The sequence below is a fragment of the Temnothorax americanus genome, unplaced genomic scaffold (assembly GCF_048541705.1).
Source record: "Temnothorax americanus isolate GAGA-0224 unplaced genomic scaffold, ASM4854170v1 Scaffold21, whole genome shotgun sequence".
Lineage (NCBI taxonomy): Eukaryota > Metazoa > Arthropoda > Insecta > Hymenoptera > Formicidae > Temnothorax > Temnothorax americanus.
In genome coordinates, this window is record NW_027509349.1 from 2538308 (window position 1) to 2563834 (window position 25527).

At 35.4% G+C, this 25527-nt stretch overlaps 1 protein-coding gene across 3 annotated transcripts; it reads right to left on the reverse strand.

The window, feature by feature from the left end:
• Nucleotides 1–326: 326 nt before the first annotated feature.
• On the reverse strand, nt 327–25312 carry LOC143897926 (putative multidrug resistance-associated protein lethal(2)03659). 3 transcript variants are annotated; one of them, XM_077406914.1, is made up of 15 exons: nt 24991–25312; nt 14545–14649; nt 12542–12823; nt 11118–11548; nt 10428–10584; nt 9437–9639; nt 8600–9039; nt 8091–8305; nt 6848–7066; nt 6027–6213; nt 5518–5694; nt 4502–4958; nt 3971–4346; nt 2715–3411; nt 327–1907 (listed from the first exon to the last, which is right to left on the reverse strand). In XM_077406914.1, exons 2-15 carry the CDS (start codon nt 14619–14621, stop codon nt 1764–1766), a joined length of 4062 nt encoding a protein of 1353 aa, XP_077263040.1. In that variant the 5' UTR covers nt 14622–14649; nt 24991–25312; the 3' UTR covers nt 327–1763. The 3 variants fall into 3 exon arrangements, with proteins under 3 accessions (XP_077263040.1, XP_077263041.1, XP_077263042.1); XM_077406915.1 differs by lacking the exon at nt 24991–25312 and adding an exon at nt 22683–22960; XM_077406916.1 differs by lacking the exon at nt 24991–25312 and having other exon boundaries at nt 12542–12716.
• Between the last annotated feature and the right edge of the window lie 215 nt (nt 25313–25527).

Here is a 25527-nt window from a genome sequence, read left to right on the forward strand (position 1 = left end):
TAAGGCGTTAAGTACTTTGATTTCGCTGCTTTTTTGATTTTACATTGCTTACGCGAAGATCGAGTACAATGCGCCTCGCTATTTTAATAATAACAATACAATAATAAGAGAACAATAAGAAAATAATTTCGCAGCACGCTTTGCATTTAAGTATTTCGCATTTAAATCTAAGAGCAGAGGCACCTTTCCTTTTTGGTCTTCCTTGTACTTGTAGCACCAGTGTGACAAGAGGAACATTATAAAATCCTTGCAAAATTGCAGATACACACAGTGATCTGGACAAAGGCGTACAAGGATGTACGAATTATGGACCTGCTACTGCTGACTTGTTTTTTTTTTTTTTTTTTTTAGACTCTGTTTACGTCTATTTATCGGAATATACAATGAATATAAAAATCTGTTTTCTGCATCTGATTAAGTACAATTCTCTCGACCCGTTGGTTCATCAATTCTTTGCGGCGATTACATTCTTGAGAATATATAATTTCTTCAAGATTGAATTAAATTAACTAAATCACATTTTGAACTTTTCAAGCCTGGAGTCTCAAGATTCCAAACAGCGATATCAAAAATTGTGGTTCTTAAATTTTTTTTTAACAATCACAATCAATCGGAGATAATCCAGTTTGAGGATCTCTCAACATTTAAATTCTCAGAATTTTGGGAGAAAGCCTGAGAACTCGATAATTTATTCTTTCCAAATGTATTTATCAATTTATTTCCCAAAATTTAGATACTATTTACTATTTATTCTCTCCAAATGTATTTATTAATTTATTATTTCCAAAAATTTACTATTCATTAAGTTTTTGTATATATACAAAAAATTCTTTCCAAAAAGCGTTTCACAGTTCACAGTGACGGTACGAAAAATCAGTGATCCAACGAGTTAAGCTTTTCACTCTTCCTGATGATGAAATATCTGGGTTAGGCTGATACAAAAGTGACGTAATAATACTGTAACTACGGTTGCGCCGCGATCCACGCGGTTTTACTGATTTTCTAATTGTTCGCTGCACTGGCATGCATTGGCGATATAATCGCGCGTTACATCGAAAAAAAGACCAGCTAGATAGACCTGTGCAGCTTGCAGTAAAAACGATTATTAATCTATTACTCCGCTGACAAAAGTTTCGTCAGTTTCTGCCGATTTCTTATTCTTTCAGCGTTCCTGAAGCTTTCTAAATATTTAACTCCTTGGAACTTCGAGTTCGTAAATCCCGAATCCGAGGGATTGTTCAAGCTTTTACTTTTCTCTACGTTTATTCACCTCTTTTCTTTTTTCTCTTCAAATCCGCTTTGGATATTCTTATAGATTTCCATATTCCTCGATTTTTTATACCTCTTAATATTAATTTTCGATTTTATTCATTCTAAACTCTGACGTCCCGAATTTTTCCTATCTCCAAATCATCCTCGTATATTTGTTTCTCGGTTTTCCTTTTTTAATTCTCCAAATTCACGAATGCTGATGATTCTAAATGAAAAATTCTGAAAACTATAACACGTCGAAAGAATACAATAGAATTTCCATGTGAATAGAATACAGAAGACGAAGATAAGAATGTAGAGTAAACCCTGACAATTGGAAATTCTAACAAAATCTCAGACAGAATTTCACCCTGCAACTCCACCTTTTTTGTTATTTTTCGAATCCCTAGGATTTTGCCTAAGAAATGGTCGCAAACACTGACGGAACTTTCGCAGCAACCTACTACAGTGTCTGTCGGACGTAATTACGAAAAATTAACGTCGATGATGTATCAAAGCGCCGTGAATGCGCGATTCTGATAGTAGTCGCGGGCAACGCCGGCCAGAGCCTCCGCCATCGCCGTGCCGGTCTCATGCACCATGCTCTTCAGGTAGCTCGTTTCCTTCTGCAGCAGCACGTGGGGATGATCGAATTCCTGTGCACGATAAAAGTACGCCGTTGAAGAGAGAGAGAGAGAGAGAGAGAGAGAGAGAGAGAGAGAGAGAGAGAGAGAGAGAGAGAGAGAGAGCTCACGATTTACGATCCACTCTCCTTACGAGGGCTATATCCTTCACAGCTTGATACGTGCCGCGTATAAAATTTTTACGCCAGAGATGATGAAAATATGATCATTCCTGCTGACGGTTTATATCGCGGAAGGAAAGAATGGGATACTACCAGCACTTTCGTATTGAAAACTATTAACGTTATTTAAAATTTAAACATAGTGTTTTGCAATTTTTTCGCAGCTAAGTGACTTATTCAAATAAATTTACATTAATAAAACGCCACAAGAATGACCAAAGGATAAATTCATAGGAAATAAAACATTCTCATATAAATTCGACAAGCACGTATAATTCCCTAATTATTTAGATCAGTTAAAAAAAAAATAAAAAAATTTTCAATACAAGAAAAAGCTTTTAAATTTTCAGGATAAGAAGGGGCTTTTTGATTTTTTGTCTTGAAAATCCTTTATCAATTGTTTCTTCAACTGACTCAAATAACCCTTCCTTACTCCGTTGTTAAAAAAAAAATGGTAAAAATAAATAAATTTAATAATATGGAACGAAAAGTAAAAACGCGCGCGCGTCGCAAGAATAAATAAATTCATAATTACATTCTCCACGATCACAAAAAGAAGAAAAGATCTCGTCTCCATCATCTACCAAGACCTTCAATGGTCCACTCTATTTTAAAAAAATACACAGAAAGATAAAATCATGAAAAAAAAATGACTCACCACCGCGCTGCCGGCGTCCATCACCAGAATGCGATCACTGTCCATGACGGTATTGAGTCGATGAGCGATTGTTAGCACTGTACATTTCTCAAACTTCTTTCTGATCGTCGTCTGGATCAACTCGTCCGTTCGCGGGTCCACATTCGCGGTCGCCTCGTCCAGCACGAGTATCGGGTTGTTTCTGACGATGGCGCGCGCCAAGCAGACCAGCTGCCGCTGGCCGACGCTGAGATTGGAGCCGCCCTCATTGATGTGGGCCTCCAGGCCCATCTCCTTCAGCTCGACCTCCTCAAGTGCCCGCCACAGCGGATCGTCCGTGTACGAGTCGAATGGGTCGAGGTTCCGTCTCAGGCTGCCGGAGAACAGGAATGGTTCCTGCGGGATTATGCTGATCTTGGAGCGCAGATCGTGCAGGCCAATCTGGCCCGTGTTGACTCCGTCGATCTCGATCACACCGTCCACGTCGGCCAGGCGGAAGAGCGCCTGGATCAAGGATGACTTGCCGGCGCCGGTCCTACCAACGATGCCGATTTTCTCGCGCGGGAAGACGACGAAGTTGAGGTTCTTGAGAACTGGCGGTTTCAACGGCGCGTAGCGCAAGAACACGTTCTTGAACTGGATCTTGCCTTCCTGCGGCCATTCGGACTTGGGCTTTTTATCGGGGGCGCTCTCGAGAGGCGGCTCGCTGTCCACTTTGCTGAAAAAGGATTGAAACAGAGAATATTAACGCGACGTTCAATATTAACGCAAATTTAATAATTAAAAATATAAAAATAAATCAGAATACTCGAAAAAATTCCATACTCCCAATTTTTCCTGAATCTTATGAATTAAGTGTCTGGATAAACGCAAAAGTAGAAAAGTATTGATATTAAAAGTAATACACCTAAACAAAAAATATCTCTAGGAGACCTTTGCTGCCTTAAATCTAAAGATTTACAAGTTTAACGCTCCCAAAGATCTAAAATTCCAAGCCGGTAGGATTCGAAGAAATTAGGGATTTAAAAATCTAATGATACACGATCAATGATGAGATGACGCATAACTCCGTATGAGAACGGTCGACTCGTAATCGATAGATCGTGGATTCGATCCCACGTTTATTTCAAATTTATAAAATGTTGATTGAAAAAGTTGAAGATTATGAGTGAAGGGGTATGAAAAAAATGTAGACCGTATTTTAATAAGATAAAACGATTAATAAAGATAATAATGCAATTTTAATGCAACATCATGCCCAAAGAACAGGCAAATACCTGTACTCAAGGATGCGCTCCACCGAGGTCATCTGGTTCTCCAGCTCGGCGCTCTGGCGCATACCCCATTGGAACATGCCAGTGAGACCGATACTCTGCGTGATCGCTAGGCCTACGTATCCGCCGTCCATCGAGCCGCGACCGTAGTTGTCCAGCACAAGAAAACTTAGCGTGACCAACATGATGTACAGCACGCAAAAAACATCCAACCAGAAGCCGAAAGCGCGCGAGGAAGCGATGAAGATGTACCACGCGGACGAATGGAGATCCTGGTGATTATCAAACTCCTTCGTAAGAATCGTTTCCGCCCCGAACGCACGGATCGTCGGTAGTCCTTGAAGAGTCGCGCTCAGGTGAGCAAAGACCGGCGAGCGGGCTGAGGAAAATAAGAAATTTCATTCAGTTTATCCGAAGAATTAAACGTCAATTCGATAAGATTGACGACTTGACTTCAACGTGATCGAATTTGTCTTATTTTATTCTAGAGGAAATTGTGTCTGTTCTACCGAAATACGAGCCTAAGATACTCACTGATGCCTTCGAGACGCTTGACGCTACGACTGGTGGCCAGGTAGAAGAATCTCAGGTAATAAAAGACAATGCCGACAATCACCGTGGGTATCAACAGCCACACGTTCGCGATGGCGACCACGATGATGATGCCTAGCAGCGATAAACCGATCTGGATACAATCGATAAGCGCAGTCGGGAGCATCTCGTCTACCGCGCCCATGTCCTTGGAGAAACGATTGAGCACACGTCCGGACGTGTTGATGTTGAAGAATCGCATAGTGGCGCGGCTGATGCTGCGGAACATACGATCGTGCAAGCGTATTGAAGCCCGCATACACGTCCAGAAGAAAGCCCACGAACGAGTCAGAGTGATAACGATTGTCAGCAGAGTCAGCCCACTGTAGATGTAGATACACTCCATGCGAGTGAATGGACTCTCCGGGTCTTCCACGACGCCCTCGTCCGTTTGATTCATCTATAAAATTATGTAGTTAATAATAATAATTAACGTAAAATCATATAATTGTAATTAGGACTGCAATTTTTTATTTAAGTTCGATATTAAATTTGACATGAGACTCATCCTCTCTTGCAACTCTTCTCAGATATCTATTTTTGCTCATGTTTTTAGAAAAAAAGATATCAAAGTTCTGCTTTAACTTACTGGGATTAAATTATAAATTCCAACTTCTATAGCAATCACAATTCCTTATTTATATCAAAACTTGTTGCACAATATTGAAAAAAAGATTCTGAGCAAAGTTAGAATTGAGTAATATAACAACAAAATAATAAGTACATACTAATACATAATAGTTGATGCTAATAAATATATTATTTCTTTCATATATATAAAAAGTCTTATTAATTTTGAATATAATGTAAAAAGTATTATTGTATATAAATATTCTTGGTTGGAAAATTTTATATTTCTCAAGTCTTATATTTATATATATATATATGTGTGTGTGTATATATATATATATATATTCTAATGTAATTCGTCGATTATTTTAGCAATGTGTGGCACTTACATAGTTTTCCTCTATATCAACCCATCGCGCAATAAAGAAGTCACCGCCGCTGGCTGCTAATTGTGTCATTATGCAAAGCATAACCACCATAAATATAATACACCAATTGCCGCCAGCGCGGAAGTAACCCGTGTATACATCGCCGGAAACATTGCCTACTGTTCGCATCTCAGCCACCTGAAATGAACAATAAACATGTTATGGTAACTTAGTGTAAAAATCTAAAATTATTCTAATTGAATGATAATAGAATTAAGACGCTTTCATTTTCGAGACATCTGTATTTCTAAATTGCGATTTACGTAAAACTCGTTATTTAATTATTAGTTATTAGTTATCAATAGCAGCATTTTTCCAATGTGTTAAAATCTAGCTCTAGAAAAGATAAAATATCTACACTAATATCTTGCTATAACTTTAAGTATCCTCAATCGTAATATCTGTCAAATAAGATACGTACTAGTAGTTATTTCTCAGAAAATAAGTTAGAGAATATGTTAGAAAATTACCTCTTCAGGTTCTTGTTTTGAAGTTTCATTCGTCATGAAGGAACTCAGCGACGTGATGCTGGCGGTACGTGAATTGCTACAGCTAACGGGAGCGGAGGGGGGTAGAGAAGATTTCTCGTCCGTTTTCGCTTGATTCTCCAACAGCCGACCAAAATCCACGCCCATAGAGCCCAACTCGTCATAGGTGCTGATGAACAAAAAATTTCATATGAACCAAAAGATGTGACGATATTCTAAATATTTGTTTAAATTTGTAAGCACATTTTCTGAAAATGGAAGATGTTTGATTTTGTACAGTACGGACACACGCGCATTCGAACGTTGCGTATCAATATTTGTGTTTTTTGTGCGAGGAGACGATTTCTGACATGTTAATAGATAGTTAAGTAAGAACTCTTGAAATAGAACTGTTTTGCTGTATCGATAGATAAATAAGCAGTTAGTTTCATGAAGGCCAAGTATTGGCCAATTAGCAGTGTAACTAGTGTATTAGCCATACATATTGTGGCCTATTTATAAAGAGTTTTAGCGAAGATTTGTATTTCCCGTTTCGGTCTACAAAATTATACTGTCATCCTTTCATTCCTTCCCTTCCTTAAATTCAAAGATCCAAGTATTCAATCATGAAGCTAAGAATCTACGAAGCAGTAAAATAAATGTATGACTAAATGATGCAAAATTTATTATTATTCCAACACAAAAAATATTGATACACAACTTGTAAAAAAAGAGTAAATTGATACACAACGTTCAAATTATAGCAAGATAGACAATAAGATATGAGTTAAAAAGATAGAGAAAAAAATGCTCTGGAATCGTACCCTTCAGCCTGGACGGCCCCGTCCTTCAGAACAATAATTCTACCGACGTCGTGCAGATATTGCAATTGATGAGTCACGAGAATCCGAGTCTTGCCTCGTAGATATTTTTCGATGCATTCTTCAAACATGTGCTTGCCCACATGGGCATCAACGGCGCTCAGGGGATCGTCCAGGAGATATATGTCGGCATCGGCGTAAACGGCTCTGGCTAAGTTTATTCTGCCAATTATCAACGTTTTATCAATATATATAACTACCGTATCTTTCAATTTCTTAAGAAAGTAAAACCTGTTTTAAAACCCGAGGGATTTTTCACAAAATTAATTTTATTTGGATGAAAGTTAAATTGTATTAATTATATAAAAATTTAATTAAAACATTACACGTATATATAAAATTTATTTTTTAACGTTAAATATCAAAATCCTTATTCCGTGTATCAAAATAAATAGATATACATTTTTAAGCAATATTTATTTTTATTATAAACGTTTTATCAATATATATAACTACCGTATCTTTCAATTTCTTAAGAAAGTAAAACCTGTTTTAAAACCCGAGGGATTCTTCACAAAATTAATTTTATTTGGATGAAAGTTAAATTGTATTAATTATATAAAAATTTAATTAAAACATTACACGTATATATAAAATTTATTTTTTAACGTTAAATATCAAAATCCTTATTCCATGTATCAAAATAAATAGATATACATTTTTAAGCAATATTTATTTTTATTATCAACGTTTTATCAATATATATAACTACCGTATCTTTCAATTTCTTAAGAAAGTAAAACCTGTTTTAAAACCCGAGGGATTCTTCACAAAATTAATTTTATTTGGATGAAAGTTAAATTGTATTAATTATATAAAAATTTAATTAAAACATTACACGTATATATAAAATTTATTTTTTAACGTTAAATATCAAAATCCTTATTCCGTGTATCAAAACAAATAGATATAAATTTTTAAGCAATATTTATTTTGCATAAGAACTTAATTTAAAAAGAAAATAGGTAAAAAAATATTAAGAACAATCATAAGAAATAATTGCAATAAAACAAATAAAATAAATTAATTACAAATATGCCAAAAAATAACTAGGACAAAAAACTTATGTAAAAAATTATGTAAAAAAAAATTAAGATTTGAGAGGCTCTAAGATTATGGGTCGCAATTAAAAATTTGAATAAATTTCTGCATGTTTTGCCTTATCGGGAAGTTCTGCAACACCAACCTTGCACGCTGACCACCGGAAAGACTGATACCCCTCTCGCCTACGAGCGTCTTATCGCCATAAGGCAGCAGGCTGAAATCCCTCTTTAATTGACACACTTTAGTCACGCGATCGTATCGGATCTGATCCATCTTTTGTCCGAATAGAATGTTCTGTCTCACCGATCCGGCGAACAGCCACGGTTCTTGACTAGCATAAGCAATCTTGCCGTTAACCTGAGAAAAAAGAATTTAAAAGACTATAAAAACAATATAATATATATATAATATATATATATATAATTTTTAATTAATTTATAAATTTTTTAATTAAATTACACAATCAAAAGAAAGAAAATAATTATATACTTGAATTACATTTAAATTTAATTCTAAACCATTTTCGCTTAGAAATATACGTAGGTATATATTTTTTAATAAATTAAATAATTAATTTTCGTGAGTAAAATAATTTAATATTTATCTATTTAAATTTCTTAAATATTTAACATTTAAAGATTGTCAACATACTTGAATGAAGCCTTCTTGCAAACGTAGCTCTTTCAGGATGACGTTTAACAGGCTGCTTTTGCCCGCGCCGACCTGGCCGACGATGGCGATCAGTTCACCGGGGTGCACCTTTATGTTGATATTCTGCAGGGTGTCTTCTCTCTCATAGTCCAACCACTTGGCACTGCCGTTCTCGATGGATATGCTGTGCTCGATATGATTCGGCTGATCTGCAATCATGTAGTTACTCTTCTTCTGCTCGACCAGATCCTCCGTGTTCTCCTTGTTACTCTCCTTCGCGTCTTCCTTATTACTCTCCTTCGCGTCTTCCTTGTTATTTTCTTTCGCGTTATCCTTGCTGTCCTTCTTCGCTTCGATCTGGGGAAGTGTCAGTTCCTCATACATCAAGAACTTCTGCAGCCGTTTTATGGATACCATTGCTTCCGCAACCTGCGTTATCCCTGAGTTACCCCACAGACAAAATAGATAAATAAAAAAGAATAAAAATGCAAAATATTTCGCCTAAGATACTTTAACGGTAAATGTGTGATTGTTAAATAGGATTTTAATGTATGATATTGAAATAATAAAGTGCATGATGTGACACACGTATAAGATTATAATTATAGATTATAATAAAAAAAAATAAAACTAAAGATGAAAAAGGAAAAGATATAAAGATAAAAAGAAGGAAAAAGAGAAAAAAGAAACAAAAGAAAAAAAAGAAAGAAGAAAGGAAGGAAAGATAAAAGAAAGAAGCTGAAATGAAGAAATAAGGAAAAAAGCGTTGCAAACGCTTTGTGTTTCATTAATATTGCCGATACCGTATAATTATCGCATATCATTGACATTGGTTACCTTGTGGGAAGAAAACAGTCATAGTTGTGCGTAAACTGTTGTAATAGGCAGTTATCACGAAGACTTTTTCGGCCGTTATCTTGTAGCCGAACAACACGTAAGCCAGCACTGTAATGAACAGCGACATCCTCGTGGTAAAGATGATGAACGACAAGGTGACACCCCTGATATACGACGCCCATCGAATGACGTTAACTTCCTTGCTACAAACAAATTTCGTAATTGGTGAATATCGAAAATTGAAGAGGTAACTCAAATGTCAGAATTATAAATAGATAACGTGTGGTTTTTGTAAATAGCCATGGAATATTTATTAGCGATTAGGAATGTGAACAGCAATCGTTATCTGAGACACTTGATATTATGCTGAGCATATAATTAACATTATTCTATTCCAGATTAAACATAATAAAAATTGCATATAAACTAAGTATGCATAAAAATATCTATATTAAATATATTTAATATACCCCCAATTTAATATGTTTAAACGCACAAGATATCAAAAAATGAGCAGAGATCTTTATTGAGAAATCTTCAATTAAAAGGTGATGTCTCTTGACAAGAGAATACAGAAATATGCAAACATAAAAGCGCAATAGAAGCAATAAGGCCGTCACCGTCGCCGTCAGTTATCATTTTACGCGATCGTATCAACATTGCAGCGACTACAATTGAAGTACAACCAAAGCAAGTGCCGCGATTCGCTCTTCACATGTCAGATGATTCAACTCGGTGTAGAATACGGATCGCGAAAGTAAAAGAACATATCCGCAAGATGTTCCGCGACAGTTTGTAGCGCTCCAATGTCATAATATATCCGTTTTAAATGAAAAATATCGTATAATATTAATCGTTCAGTCATATTTCCGTTTACAAATGCGCTGCCGGTGCGTTTTGCAATGGGCGTTTTTCCCTAATAAACATGTTGCTCAACGTACAATTAATGCAAATGCTTGCTTGTGTAATCAGTGTAAGCGGCAGTACTCACCTTCTTGCTTTTTCTATGAGCGCGCTAAAGGGATTCTCCCAGGTATACATCTTAATGGCTTGAATTCCGCTAATAATCTCATTCGTCAGTCGCACCCTTTCATCAGTCCTGATGGCGGTTTTTAATCTCAGCTCCGACGACTTTTTGCCCAGCCACGCTGAGGAATTCCGAGAAACGAGGCGTAAAATAAGATTAAGGAGTAACTCTCAGTGATTTGCCGAAATGAGACGTGTTAATTAAGCAGAGAAACACACGACTCAGTAATTGGAAATTTGGCAATAAATTAAAAAATTTAGAAACACGTAGCAGCGAGACTTTAGGAATTTAAAAATTTTAGTATTTAAGACGATGTAAAAAGCCGCCAGTTTAGAAATGTAGAATCCCAAGATTTCAAATTAAAATTAATTTAAATTAATTATTACTTATTATAATCCTTTTGTAATTTATTATTTATCTATGTATATTTATATGTTAATTATTATTTATCAAAATCAATTAAAAATCAAGATTTCAAAAATTGACTATTTAACCAAAGCAAAAAGACAATTTCCGTCAATGGACACGCTTCTCTAATTTAAACGTTTCTAAACACGCATATAATACATACATATCAAGTCATTTTGAACTCGATCGCTCGATTACTCTTATCGCCATCAGAAACCTGACCGGTCAGAGTTGCGGTCTTCTTACCTTGTAAAGGGATGAACATCAACAAAGAGGCGACGCCAATGATAGACGACACTCCAACGTCGATCACGTGGTACATGACGTACGTGATGATAATGGTCTCCAAAGGTCCGAGCCATAGGTAATGGAGAAATATGATACTGACGTCGAATCTGTTGACGTCGTTGGACAACAGATTGACCGCCTGGCCGATCGTCGTCTCGCCCAGCGCGGTTCTGGTCATCTTCAACATCTTACGGTAAATAAGCGAGCAGCAGGCCACGCGGACCTTCATGCCCATGTGCAGGATGGCCATCATATAGGGATGGACGACGAACACGTTGAGAGCGGAGCACAGAATGACGCCAGCGGCGCAAAGGTAAGCATAAAACTTGTCAACATCCATGGTGTTAAAATAGAGCAGCATCTGACCCAATAATAACGGTTGCAGCACCCTGCGAGAGAAAATTCGTTACTAGAAATATTATCAATTACTTAAATAATTATTCAATGTAATCATTAATTAGATATGGGAGATTTCGGAAAGGAAATGAATCGAATGACTGGTTCGACTAATGTAACCAATGAATCGGGTTGTATTTTTTTTTGGCCACATGTTAGCATTAGGGATCAATAAAAATGGATCGGGGATTTAAGGAAAACCGATGTCCTCCTCTTCTGTGTGTCATTGCGAGTAGAATGGGCGGCATTTTGCATCGATAAGAAGATTTCAGTGGGCGGTAATAGCGAATCGGCGCGCCGATAAACACGTTAATATGCGTCAACATGCAGCATCCCAAAGAGAAATCTATAAGCCCTGATATAACTCCTGCTGAGTTTCAAGTTCACTTTCTTCTTGCCTAACATCCTACAGTTACTTCAAGTTACGAATTCGGAATTTTTAATTTATAAAGACGATCGCACCACAAATGTTTCTGCGAAAGGAAGAACTTGCGTGTCAATTGCGATTTTTATTAAATATATTTAATTCTAAATATTTGAAACGAATAACAAATAGAAGTTAAATTAATGGTTTAAAAAATTTGTAAAATAGGAGTTAATCTCTCTTAAAAATTTATATCCTAAAGTATGAACCTCAATGGAAATGAAAAATCTGTGTGAATTTCAATTCGCTTTTAAATTCATAATCATCGCATCCGTTCGTATAAAGATCCTGAACTTACAATTATACAAACATCTAATTCATTTAATTAGACAATCTTTACCTGGTTAAATTTTTGTGTATAATTAAAAAATACCGTGAAAGACTCGTTAACAAAGATTGCTTGGTCGTGGCTTAAGGATTTAATTTCGCATGCAGGATTAAATCGCCAGAAACTTGTATCGGTTTTCCATACTCGTCAAGACAGCACAAATGCAGGGAATATAGAAAATTCGGTTGAGACTTCACAGAGGGATTTTCAGGGAAGAAAGGAGGAGATTATTACCTGAGCAAGATCTCCATAACGGCCATAAAAATCCCGTACAGCAGGGTCTTGAAGCCGAAACACCTGATGAGGACCTTCATCAGGCTTGGCTCCTTGACTTCCTTCTGCGACCCGCTCTTCGTGCTCTGCTCCAGTCGACGCTGGTACGCCTCGCATTCTTTCTCCCAGGCATTCGCTATTTTAACACCAAGAATACCACTTGTATGCTCTTTAAGCGGGGTGTACAAATCAGTTACTTCAAGATCCCTGCGGTAACCCACCCAGAAAATGCGTAGGACCCAACTGCGAAGAAGAAAAGCAAAACACACACGTTTTACTCAACCGCAACTTGTCCAGCTCAAATTATGTTCCTTTCACTAATGTACTATGATCTCTCCGTCTGTCTTCCAAGATATACTATTTGTTTTATCATCTCGCAAAATTGATTTGATCCTTCTGTCTAATTTTAATTCAAAATCACGTGATGTCTACTTAACATAATCAAATAGAACCCAAGATAACAACTAAGGACAACTTTCTTTAGGCAAAACTTGACGTCAAAATAAAAATTTATCTACAAAATTAAAAATTCTTGGAAAATACATTCAACATAAAAAATTGTATATTATTAAATATAATAAAATTATTATGACAAAATAATGTTAGATAATCACAATTAATGTGAGAATGCTTCTCAATGTTTATTGAATTCGTATATAATGCTAACATGGAGTTGTTGAATTTCATAAAAATAGTCTTCAATGATTTGACGGACTAATCAGAGAGATGCAACCAGCGAAAATAAATCTTCGGATTTAAGTTGCGATTCAAAGATAAAGAATGCACAGAACTTGATGGAAATCGTCTCAATTGACTGCGTGTGATTTTCGCGTTATCCGAATAAAATTGAATAAAATTGAACCAAAACAAGGTGAAGATAAGAGCACAAACGTTACTGCGCATAAAAACCAAAGTGAAAATAAAATCAAACTAGTGTTTGCCAGACATATATAAAATTTCATATATTTCCATAAAGCCATCGACAACTTTTCCGATAATTCGCGTCACATAGTCCGCTTATCATATCATCCAAGACCTACTGATATGTATGTACATAACGATGCGAGGCAACGAACGTGAAGAGCATCTATTTATTCCTTATCTATCTGTTTGTCTATCTATTATGGCTGATTCTTCCGAAAAGCAACTCGAGAAAAATGCATTGTAATCGAAGAGATAATACTATCGTACACTCGAGCATCTTGTACATTCACAAGTGTGTAAAAGATTTGATACTATCAAATCGAATACAATATTCCGTTGAAGCATGAAATCAGACAATGTGGCCGGATTAATTCTAATTGAATTGATCGGAATTTAATTGCAAATTCCACTTCTCCGATCAAGATCGTCTTAATTACCTTTTCATTTGTCTATACGAGTGCGTTCAATCAATCTATAAAAAGATTACATTCGCGTCTAGTCGAGATTCGCGAGACTGTTAATTCGATTTGACACGTTGATTATATTTTACGAAGCTACGTAAGATCCAAAAATTTCCAGCCCAAGGATATAAAAAAAGTGATAAAATAAAACAACAAGTCTTTTAACAAATTTATCGGTTAATATAATCACCCTTTATTTCAATATATTTTTTAGAACAACGAATTAATTTTTTTATACTACTGAAAAAAATATTCTAAATTTTTTAATCATGAAATTTCTCAATACATGCGGAAACCATTTTTTCAAATTTGATATAAATTTTTTCCGCAAATCAGATTAAGAACTAAATCGGAACTGCAAGGACGATAAAGAAGTGTTGTTAGTGTTAAATTATTTTAAGAACAAAAATTCATATTTTCTTAGTAGGTAATACGGAAAAATTAATTCGTCGTTCTAAAAAATGCATTAAAATAAAGGGTAATTGAAAGATAAAATGGTTGTTTCATTCATATTCCTTAGCTATCTCTCTTCACCTGATCTCTCGCAAGTGGTATCCGCCGTTTGCTTTTCATACTCACGAGAATGTCAAGACGCTGAAGATGTTGGCGCCCGCTCTGGGATTCTTCTCTTTCTCGAAGTACACTTTCCCATCCATGATGGAGGCACACTCTCACAGGACTGTTCTGCAAAGGTATAATGGATCCTCAGTACATGCATGCGCATATCTACGTACACAACACGTGCGCGCACGCCGCATCCAATTACATCCAAATGACGTTGCTTGCAGAAAAAGAGAAAAAGACGACGAAAGGACAGTAACTACAACTACACGACGGTAACTACATTGTGTACCAATCGTGATGCAGCTACCTGAGCTACCACACGCTCCTCGCCGTCGTCTGTCTCTTCGTCCTTCGCTGAGGGAGATTTGATAAAGTCTGAAATATCTTATCTATATTACGCCAGTGATCCCCAATATCGCGCTTATCAGCGACGCATGTGCTTCCACGTAGACCGATTGTAATCGTAATCGAGTCCGAGGAATTAGATTTTTCCACTTGGCACGCGAGTCTCGCATTATTGCGCATTGTTGCGACTCGTTACGAAAAGCAGGGACAGCTGTTCGACAGCGTGACAAACACCATGCCTCCACAAATCTTCTCGCCATACGTTTCACACTTTTCTTATCGTTCTTTGTTTCAATATTTTCATATCTTTCGCATCAATGCTCGCCGTCACGTGTCCAAATATTTTATCCGCGATACCGAATATTTAAATAAATTTTAATTAAAAATTCTCATTTGATTTTGTATTTTAACTTTGAGATATCGGAAGCTGTTTTAATTTATTATGATTATAAATTATAAATTTCAGTTTTCTCTCTAATCTAGGTAATTAAAATTAAATTAAATTCCTTTAATTTATCATAACTCGCAAAGTTGCAAATTTCCAATTTTAGTTTGTAAAAACTAAGTTTCTCTTGTAATTTTTCAACAAAGCTCTCTTCGCTCATGCATGTTTAAAAAAAAATCACACCTATTTAAACTCCGGAGCTCTTTAATTTACTACAATTAAGTTATAAATTTCAACTTCTTCTAATTTAAGGCAATTATAATTCAATAATATTGAAAATTTTTAACTCTAAGGCATAAAAATTTTGATTTAACTTACTGCAATTTTATTATAAATTTTTCAACTTTTTCTAACAATTATAATTCAATTTTAAAATCTAATTTATCTCAGTTTAATCACAATTATGTAACTCGGTTTCATGTAAGCTAAAATTTGTAAGCTAAAATAACTTGTATATAGTAATGACAAAATAATACCTATAAATGTATGAATCCTAAGATAAGATTAGGTCTAGAAAGACTAGTCTCTTATAACTTCTGTACTCGGGTTGTGATTGAAATCAGTCTTCTCTTACTTTTTCTTTTTTCCGTTTACATTATACAACCGTAAAGAGATAGTTTAAATCACGAAGATCATTTGCATAAGAACTCGATGAACTATTTAAGAACGCGTGATAAAAATATTCGACAAAACTGTATCTAGAATCTAGAGCACAGAAATAAGTATTGAAAAGCGTGCATACAACAATTTTCAAAACTCTAGCTTTGCATTAATTTTTACTTGTCATCCCGTCTTTCCGTTAATCTCCATATATACTCATCATTATATCATTAGATTGCATTAACAATCACGATTCAACAAGTAAATAGTCGGTAATTTCTTTGATTATAGTGTGACTTTTCAAAAAAATTAATTAAAATCAATAAAATCATATATATGTATAAAATATCCCCAAAATTCTTTTACAAAGATATCATATCTTGAAGCAATCGCTCCTCAAATCACAACTTTTTGAAAGACGACACGAAATGTAAACAGTCATATTTTAAGAGGAGATAATATATTTCAATATCACGTTAAGGTTGAGTATATCCATATTATAAAATGAATTGCCAAAAACGGCTTGCGCAAATATTCCGTAGCGCTTCGATAACGAAACCACGACAAAGAAGGTGAATCGGAGTTAAGCATTGACTTAAAACAGTTGCAAAAACGCAGTGTAATTTTTGTGACGCGGTTACACAATCTGATGCGACACTTGCTAAAATATGTTCCGAGGACGAAGAAGCCAGCAGACGTAAACCGAATTATATACGCTTAAAATTCTCAGACGTTGAAGCGATGTTTCCGGGCGATTAAGCTCTATACGTGATTCGTAATTTGTGATGGCAATTCCCTAATCGTATATAATATTCGTGAATATAGTAAAGGCAAATTTGTCGAGTTCACCCATTCCCGTTGGTTATCAATCGTATTAATTCGCTGGTAGAGCGGTATTTAAATGAAATCAAAGGGCGTGAATCAGTCGATTCGTGTTGATTCATGTGTAGCGCTACTCCACGCGCGTGTATATAGAGACTCACAATCCTCTCTCGTACCGAAAAGCCTATTACGGTAACTTATAATTACACAGTCAATTAGATTAATTACTGGAATGAATTACTAGACTTTTTATTATGGTAATTAAGCTAATCGAGACTCTATATAAAGTAGGAAGTGAATAGATAAAATCTTAAGAGAACAAAAATTAACACAATAAGAAATACTTAGAAATAAATAAATTAAAAATACCTAAAAAATAAATTATTGTCGAATTATCACGATGAATTTATTAACAGATCGAATAATGAAGTATGAATTGCAAACAATCCGGCGTATAGTTTTGCAGCGACAAATGTACGCGACGAACTTCATGAATAATTATCATTTAGAGCTGACAATTATAAACGCGACAAATCCTGCGATAACCGAGAAGAAATTTGCAAAGCCTCTCGCCGACTGATAGGCAAATTCGACGAGAATATTTCACGCGATATAAACGTGCATGTACATATATACACAATGGCGAATAGAAGGTTCTATTATACAGGTGCAAATCAGGTTGCAAAACGTAAAGTGACGTGATACCAGGAAGTAATATTGTAATATATGAAACAAAGACAAAACTTAACTTGATTATCAAATAAGGTATCTTTAGTCACTTTTCAAAATTTCTAAATAATAAAAAAAATCAAAACACACACACACACACTTGCTGTAATAATATTATATTAATAAAATATAATAATATAAAGTTGCAGATACATGCAATTAAAATGGTAAAAATAAAAATATAAGACTGTTGTAAAAAACGGGAAAAAATGTTTCTCGTGTTTTCCAACAGTATTTTTTCACGGGAGACACTTGAAGCGTCCTTCGTCGTCTTATTAAAACATCGTTCTTTGTTAAATGTACCGTAACGAACGAAGTCCTTCTCGAATTCGCAATTCAATTAAATTACTCCCGTATACGGTGGATTTTGGCTTTTCCCGGAGCGCTAATTCCCTTATGTGTGTCTCTCGCGTTCACGTGTGCGGACGTATATGTATGCGTGCGTTATCGTAGCTATTCCCAATCGCCTCATCCATTACTCGGTGTTGAAACATGCGTTGGAACATGCGTTATTAGCGAGGCTATTATTTGCAAAATATATCCGTCGCCTGCAATGTAGGATTTAGCCGAGACAGTCGCGAAGCGATATAAGAAAACCATCAAACTGAGAGATTTCCGAGTCCGACAAATTTTTGCCGAAATAAATTTCCGATTATCCGCAATATTCCCCGTCACAAAACTATAAAATATCTTCCTTAAGTAAAAGATTAATATTTTGTGCTTAAAATTATTTTCTGTTTTTCAGTCTATTTGAATTAATTTTTGTATGTGATATAGTATTATTACATTACATAATATTAAAACAATGTTTTGTACGACAAAACTTACTTGAAACTGGTTTTTTAAGAGGTAATTATTTAATGGTTTCTAATTATTGCGACATTCTGCCGGAATAAAGTACTCATCTTTCGAGTCGTTCAATTTTATTGTCATGGTTAATGCACATCTCTTAAATTGGAAAATATTTACGTTACATTGCAAAACTTTTAAATATACCTAAAAAACAATTAGAATATTATATAAAATTATTATATAGTTTTCCGAGCTGTATCGAAGGGTATGGACCGCTACTAAAACTTTATCTCGCGTTCAGTAAATTGGTGTGGGAACGCTAATCGATTCCAAATCGTCCCAATCACATTTTTCCCGTCCATTCCCTTGATCCATTTCCCCGTTACATTGCTCTCGTTACACAAGAGGCAATTAGGATTAATTCATTGTTGACGCAATGGCGATCGATAAGGAACGTGGCGTAATTTGAACATCATGTTATGTTAACACGACACGTCTCTTTCATCGCATTGGTAAAGACACGATTATTGTTGATCTGTTCGACATATCTCCCCAGCGCTTTTCGCTTGATGAAAAGCGCGATCAATTTCGTAAATTGACCCGTAAAAAGCGAGCGCCGATATATGTATAAGTACAACTTAATAAAAGAATATTGATATTGCTAAAATAATAGCTGAAAGTAAATTTCCTCACATTACGTTATTAAATTGCGGTATTAAAATACAGCGTCACACATACAGATATCGTTCATAATTGTTATGAGTATAGAGAAATAGTATAACAGCGTCAAAAGTGCCTTCGATTCATGCGTATAAGTTTATAATTAGAGCGATCATTAGTTTTAAATTGCTGTGCATTTAAACACTGCTCGGACGCAATTTTACCGAAGGAAAAGCCTTCTTCTTTTTCTTGGCACAAAAAATCGCATCGTACATTCCGTGTGCGCACATTCTGGGACACTATGTCTTTAAACGAAATTATAAACAATAGAATCGTAACAACTAAGTGCAGCTTCTTAATTTTCAGTAATAAAAGATCTACCAATTACGTACATTTCTACCAATGTAGATTAATTTTAATCTCGGTTTAACTTATTTCTTATCTTTTTCTAATTGTGTAAGAATTAGAAAAGGATGTTAATATAGTTAAACCGAGATTAAAGTTAATCTCCGCGTTGATAGAAATGGACATTAAATACCAATTACAGTGTCTGATCCCGATATATGTACATATAAAATGGCTTAAATTCCATTGTTATTTCGTTCGTTATCACGATCAAATGGAACGAAGATAACATAAAATAAAAACAAGCTATAATCGAATACATCTATATTTATGTCTAAAATGGAACGAAGATAACATAACTTATGTATCATCGAAGATTAAAGAATTGTGACTTTCATATAAGAATTGTAACTTTCAAAATATTACTCAATCGTACTCTTATTAATTTTCTATTAGAAAGTGTTATTAAAGTGTAAAATAATTATTGCAAAATAACCATAATTATATAAACAAAGAGACAAAAAACTAATACGTACATATTATAAAATATAGTTTCCTATAGATCAGCGCAAATTCGAGATCAAAGTTCGAGATAATATAATATTACTAATTTGCCAAAAATGTCCATAGTAAGTGAAGATGCGATGCAAGCAGCCATTCGATGGCTGAAAATAAGTCGGGAACCTTGGACTGATGTTTTAAAAAATTAGGATCTAACACTTTTTTAAATTTCAAATTTAACTTTTTTATGAATTTATAGAGTCAACTTAGTAGCACAAGTGGGGTTTCACAATCGACGTAATGTCAAATTGAGGGGATAATGTTATTTCCGGGGCCCATCAATTTGATAGGTGTATTTGATAGATCTTTCGCTGAGAAAAAAGAATGCCGCAAACCACAATGCGCTGTAGATCTAGCAGCCGACTCGCCATCTCCCCGCTGGCGTATATAACCTCTTTTAGCGTGTCCATGACATTTTACTTCCGTGACACGCACATCCATCATCACTTTCTCGATCAAATATTTCTTAAAAATCCATGGCAACATGGCAACACACAACCTTTCATATACCACTGGAAAGCTTGTGATTTCATCTTTCAGTGATCAGTTTTTTATTAACATCTTTAGTTTATCTTAAAAGATATCATATCATTTCCGGTAAAAATTCAATAACCTCCCATAAGAGCTATGTTAAAAAGTGATTTTTTATATTGCTCGTTTGCAATAATTTACATGGCAACAGGGTCTCAAATTTTAAGAGATGGTTTATTATATGTTAAAGAACAACCTCCCAAAGTTTTATTTATGTGGCTAGTCTTTTAGTTTACCTTAGAGCCACCTTAAATATATGTGCACTAATTGAACCGTGCATATAGCGGACACAGTGATTTCTTTTCACCGTCGCCTCTCATCGAAAAATCTGACCAACGATATTTTTGCTCTTGAAACTTTTCGGAACATGGTTGGTTGTATATATGCATAAATTTTACGTTAAAAAATCCAAGATTTCAATGGAAAAATGCTGGCGGCCCTCTACAGGTTAAATATCGGAACTGTGGCTAAAACCTATATCAAAACTGTTAGAACGATGCAAGAGCTGTCGGAGAGTGTCGAAAAAAAACCGCGAAACAAGCCAGCACTCCTTAGTTCTCTTGAAGGTAAGGCGCCAACTCTGAGAATAAAAAACTGTTAAAAAATATTTAAAGGCCGGAACTGTGATCGAAACCAACCGGGGTCTTCAGAACTATCGCAGAACTGCACGAAAATGCCGAAAAGTCGGCCAGAACTGCCTGCCTGCAGCTCCGTGTTTACTCTTGAGTGCGATGCCAGCGGTAACAGTAAAAAATTGCTAAAAAAATATTTAAAAGCGGAACTGTTGCTAAAACCTATAAAAACTGTTGGAACTATCGAGAACTGTCAAAAAGTCGATCAAAACTGCCTGCGATTCATGACTTTACTCTTGTGTGCGATGCCAGCGGTAACAGTAAAAAATTGTTAAAAAAATATTTAGAGGCCGGAACTGTTGCTAAAACCTATCAGGAACTGTAGAACTCTTCGAGAACTATAGAATTCCATGATAAAAATCAATTTTTTTTAAACTTGAGGTGCCAGCGGTTAGATTAAAAAATTATTTAAAAATACTTAAAGACCAGAACTATTGCTAAAACCCATCAGGAACTATAGAACTTTTCAAGAACTATAGAATTCCGCGATAAAAATAAATATTTTCGAAACTCGAGGTGTCACGGGAAGTTAGCACATCATTTTTTTAAATCGTTATATTTTTATCTAAATCGACGGAACTATTTCTAAAATACATCAGGAACTGTAGAACTATTGTGAGTGCAAATGGAACTCTTAATAAATTTTCCGATTGTTGAAAACGAGGTGCCAACTTCACAGACACACGATATTAGGCTTACTTTATGGAGACAAGCAACGGACGTGCAAATCAATAAATTCAAATGTTCGATCTCCTTCGCTATATATACCATTTCTCAATTATATCTATCGACTCCAACCGCTGGCTCGCTTCTTTTTTTCCTTAGAATTTCGATTTTATGGCGAGTGCCATGAAAGCCAGTCGCGTTATCTATGCACGATTTTGCAACTTTATTATTTTTAAGTCTCGACATACATCGCAATTTACACAAATTCGTTCGCTACCTCGGTACATCGGCGTTATATATCGATCAGCGCGCTTTAAAATAAAATCTTTAAACTGCTCTTAAACCTATGAAGATCGAGATTCTTTTATCTGATGTTTTTCAGTATCCGACAATGAGAATTGCTTATCGAAATGCTTATTGTCGAAAGACCGCGTTTTCAATTCTGATTATTTATAACTTGGCCATATGACTATAAATATGCTGAATGCTGAGCGTTGAATAAAAAATTATTTAAACGAAGCACGAAGAAATTTCTATCGCAGGCAACATATATTATTAAACACGCTATATTAGGATCTATATATATCAATATCATAATATATTAAAGTCGCAACTTTGACGTCGTTATATATAGACTCTGCATCATAATTATATTTTTAACCATAATCGACACAACAAATTCTTTTTAAAGGATGAAAGTTCTAACGAAAAAAACTTTTCCAACGCGTTCCATACTGTAGTTATAATACGTGAAAATATTTGCAACTTTAACCGCAAATTTCTCAGAATTGTGACGTGATAGAGTAATTTAACTCGTACTCGGAGCACAAAAAAAATAACGAGAAATGATGAACTTCATTCTTGGGTATTTTTATTCTTTTGTTGGACACTGTATTTATCATTCACTGTCATTTATCATTCATTAGAGAATTAGATAAATATCTTTTATATCAATATATATATATATATATATATATATATATATATATACTCACGTATTTTTAAAGTAAAGAATAGGTTATTACCTAATTATCTCCGTCGCGACGCATTACACTCTCTCGATACAAAGTGCGTAGTAAAGACAAATTGCTTGCGGTATCTACAAAAAGCAGTAATTCCGAAACCTTGCTTACTCCGCGCGTATATCGTTTCTTTTTTCGCGTAGTAATCGTGAACGGCTCCATTCAGAGTTCGCGAGACTTGAAACTAATGATCGAGATGACTCGACCGAAGAAACCAATTCCCGCGATTCACGCGGTGACACACGAGGTATAACACCACACCGCTCGCTCGACCAGCGCGAAATGCAGACAGTGATAAAAGCACAATCGTTACGTAACAGGCGGCGGCAACGGAGAAGCGTCGAGGTCGCGGATCGGTTTAGGGTGACTGGGCGCCTTGATCCTCAGGGACGCGTCATCTTTTCTGACGAGTTATCCTTCGAGAATTCCTCGGGTCCGTTTTAGGATTCGGATTATACGTGTATGACTTTGAGATTTCGGTGCGGCTGGCTCGGTTTAATTTCGTGACGTTTAAAAATCTCGGAAGCAGACGGGCACTTTGTGCAAACTTTTGCGATTCCGCAAGCCGGTTAGGTGTATCGTCGATATTTTTTATGCAAGTCGAGTCGAGGAAAATCAAGCTCTTCAAGTTTCACTGGACATATTCTCCAAATGTTCTTTTGTTCGCGTCCGTTAAATTTTTATAATGATAAATAAATGACAAACAGAGTTACTGACATTGAATACTGAAGAATATATGATATACAACCGAGTACACTATTATATATATATCAATATGTTAATATTACATATATAATATGTAATACATGTATGTAAATAATGTAAATTGAATGTTGATAATGTATTAATATTTTATATATATTTACATATAATACATTATATTAATATATTATTTACACATGTGTGTTATTTATATTATCTTATTATATTCCGAGATCTCTAGCAGCGCCAAGATTTTTGCATTAAATATTTTTTTATTTCAAATTAAATCTTTTCATTTTAAATTGTTACTTCCTTCGTTCTTTTCGATTAAGTCTCCAATTCCATTGAGATATAGATACTTCTTGTCCATCATACTATATACATATATCACAATTACAATTGTGTTTAATTGAATTTGTTAACAATTAAGTAATTTAAATCGACTGACTGGCAATATATAACGTCTTTTCGATGTGAACATTGAAAAAACTGTGAGCTAACTCGCTTTGTCGGATTCACACAGCACTTTTTCGAATCAATCATCGAGACATTATCTATTAATTTTGACCAAGGCTTTTGGTCAAATGATGTAATTTCTAAATTAAATATAGTTTTAAATTTTAAATTTTATTGCGAAAAATATTACCCCAGCCAGGGGTGTTCACATCGAAAAGACGTTATATATTGCCAGTCAGTCGATTTAAATTATTTAATTGTTATTCTATATACTGGCGAAGAAAATTCATTATTCTGTGAATTTGTTAAGTTAAAATGTTATAATTAAGTAACAAAATAAAATTGATTAGGTTTAAAAACAATTTTTTTAAAACATTTATCAGATTTTCTCTTTTTATTTGACACAATTTTCTAATCTCAACACCTTTTTTAAATATTTTCAACATTTTTAAAACTATGAAATGTTAAATAATACTTATTATTCACCTAAACATTCTTTTTACGGAAATAAGCACCATTTATGTTGCAATACACAATTATTTTATATCGTTGATTAGATTAAAACAATTTTGTACAAAATTTTTTAAATATATAAGTTTTTCCATACTGGCGTGTGCACTTTTTTCAAGTTAATTTTAACTTATATATGCACATATTCATACTATATTATTCATGAACATATATCATCATGTTCATAATTCATAAAAGCAGATTAACAGTTGTACTCAATGTATGTTATTACATTAATTTATATTTTTCGTACTATTCGTATATTATTCATATACATATCTATATCGACATGTGCATGATTTATAGAACCAATTATACTAAACTAAAATAGCCAACTGGAAAAAAATTAAGAGATACTTCCAAACTCTAGAACTAATAAAAGAGCAGAGAAATATTTGTAGTTGACGTATGTATACTATACACTATAGTACCTATTCGCGAAAAGGTCAAAAGGCTCGTCGCGTGTCAATCATATATGCTTCTTACAAAGTCACGAGCGTCCCGGTTTCTCTTGCCGCGCGTTGCGGCCGGACCGTGGACGTCCGTCAAAAAATGCGCCCGCCTTTATGTAACCCGATTCGGAGTCGCGCGAATCAGCGTGACCAGCCTTTAGCTGGCCGCAATTCGCACGGGGGAGACTCACCTTAAGGTTGAGAACCGCTTGCTGCCTTCGGACGAGGGTATCCTCGTGCACTATCAGGATTCCATGACGCGTCCCGGTCCGTTAAGCGTGCGTGACGATCCCGACGACGACGACGACGACGGCGACGACGACGGCGGCGGCGCGGCGGCAAGCGAAACGACATCCACTCCGGCCAAAATCCGTCACTCGACTGAGCCAACGAGCCAACTGAGCGCAGTGAGCGCACGGTGTCTTATTGGTTAACCCACATATATACTGTGGTTAACCCCAGACCCCAACCCCAACGCGACACGTGATTCCTCCCCCCTCCTGCCGCCTCTATTTCGCGGAAGTCCGACGGCCGACGGCCTCCGTAGAGCTCTCAAGTAAAGAGTTTGGACACAACTCTGTCCGCCATCTTCAGGCAATCTCTGGTACGCTTTTCAAAAAACGTTCGAATCAGTTTGGTACCTGTGCAGATTTGTTAAGTTAATACATTGTTGACCGAGTGTTTTACGCAGAAACGCTGTGGCCTGGTATGTACATTACTCATACAAG

Bases quoted from the DNA above. Each gene is read 5' to 3' on its own strand.
- LOC143897926 (XM_077406914.1), bottom strand. From the start codon at position 14,621: ATGGATGGGAAAGTGTACTTCGAGAAAGAGAAGAATCCCAGAGCGGGC. The intron at 9,640-10,427 runs GTGAGTACTGCC...ATTTGTTTGTAG, and splicing joins CTCATAGAAAAAGCAAGAAG to CAAGGAAGTTAACGTCATTC. The intron at 9,040-9,436 runs GTAACCAATGTC...GGGGTAACTCAG, and splicing joins GACTGTTTTCTTCCCACAAG to GGATAACGCAGGTTGCGGAA.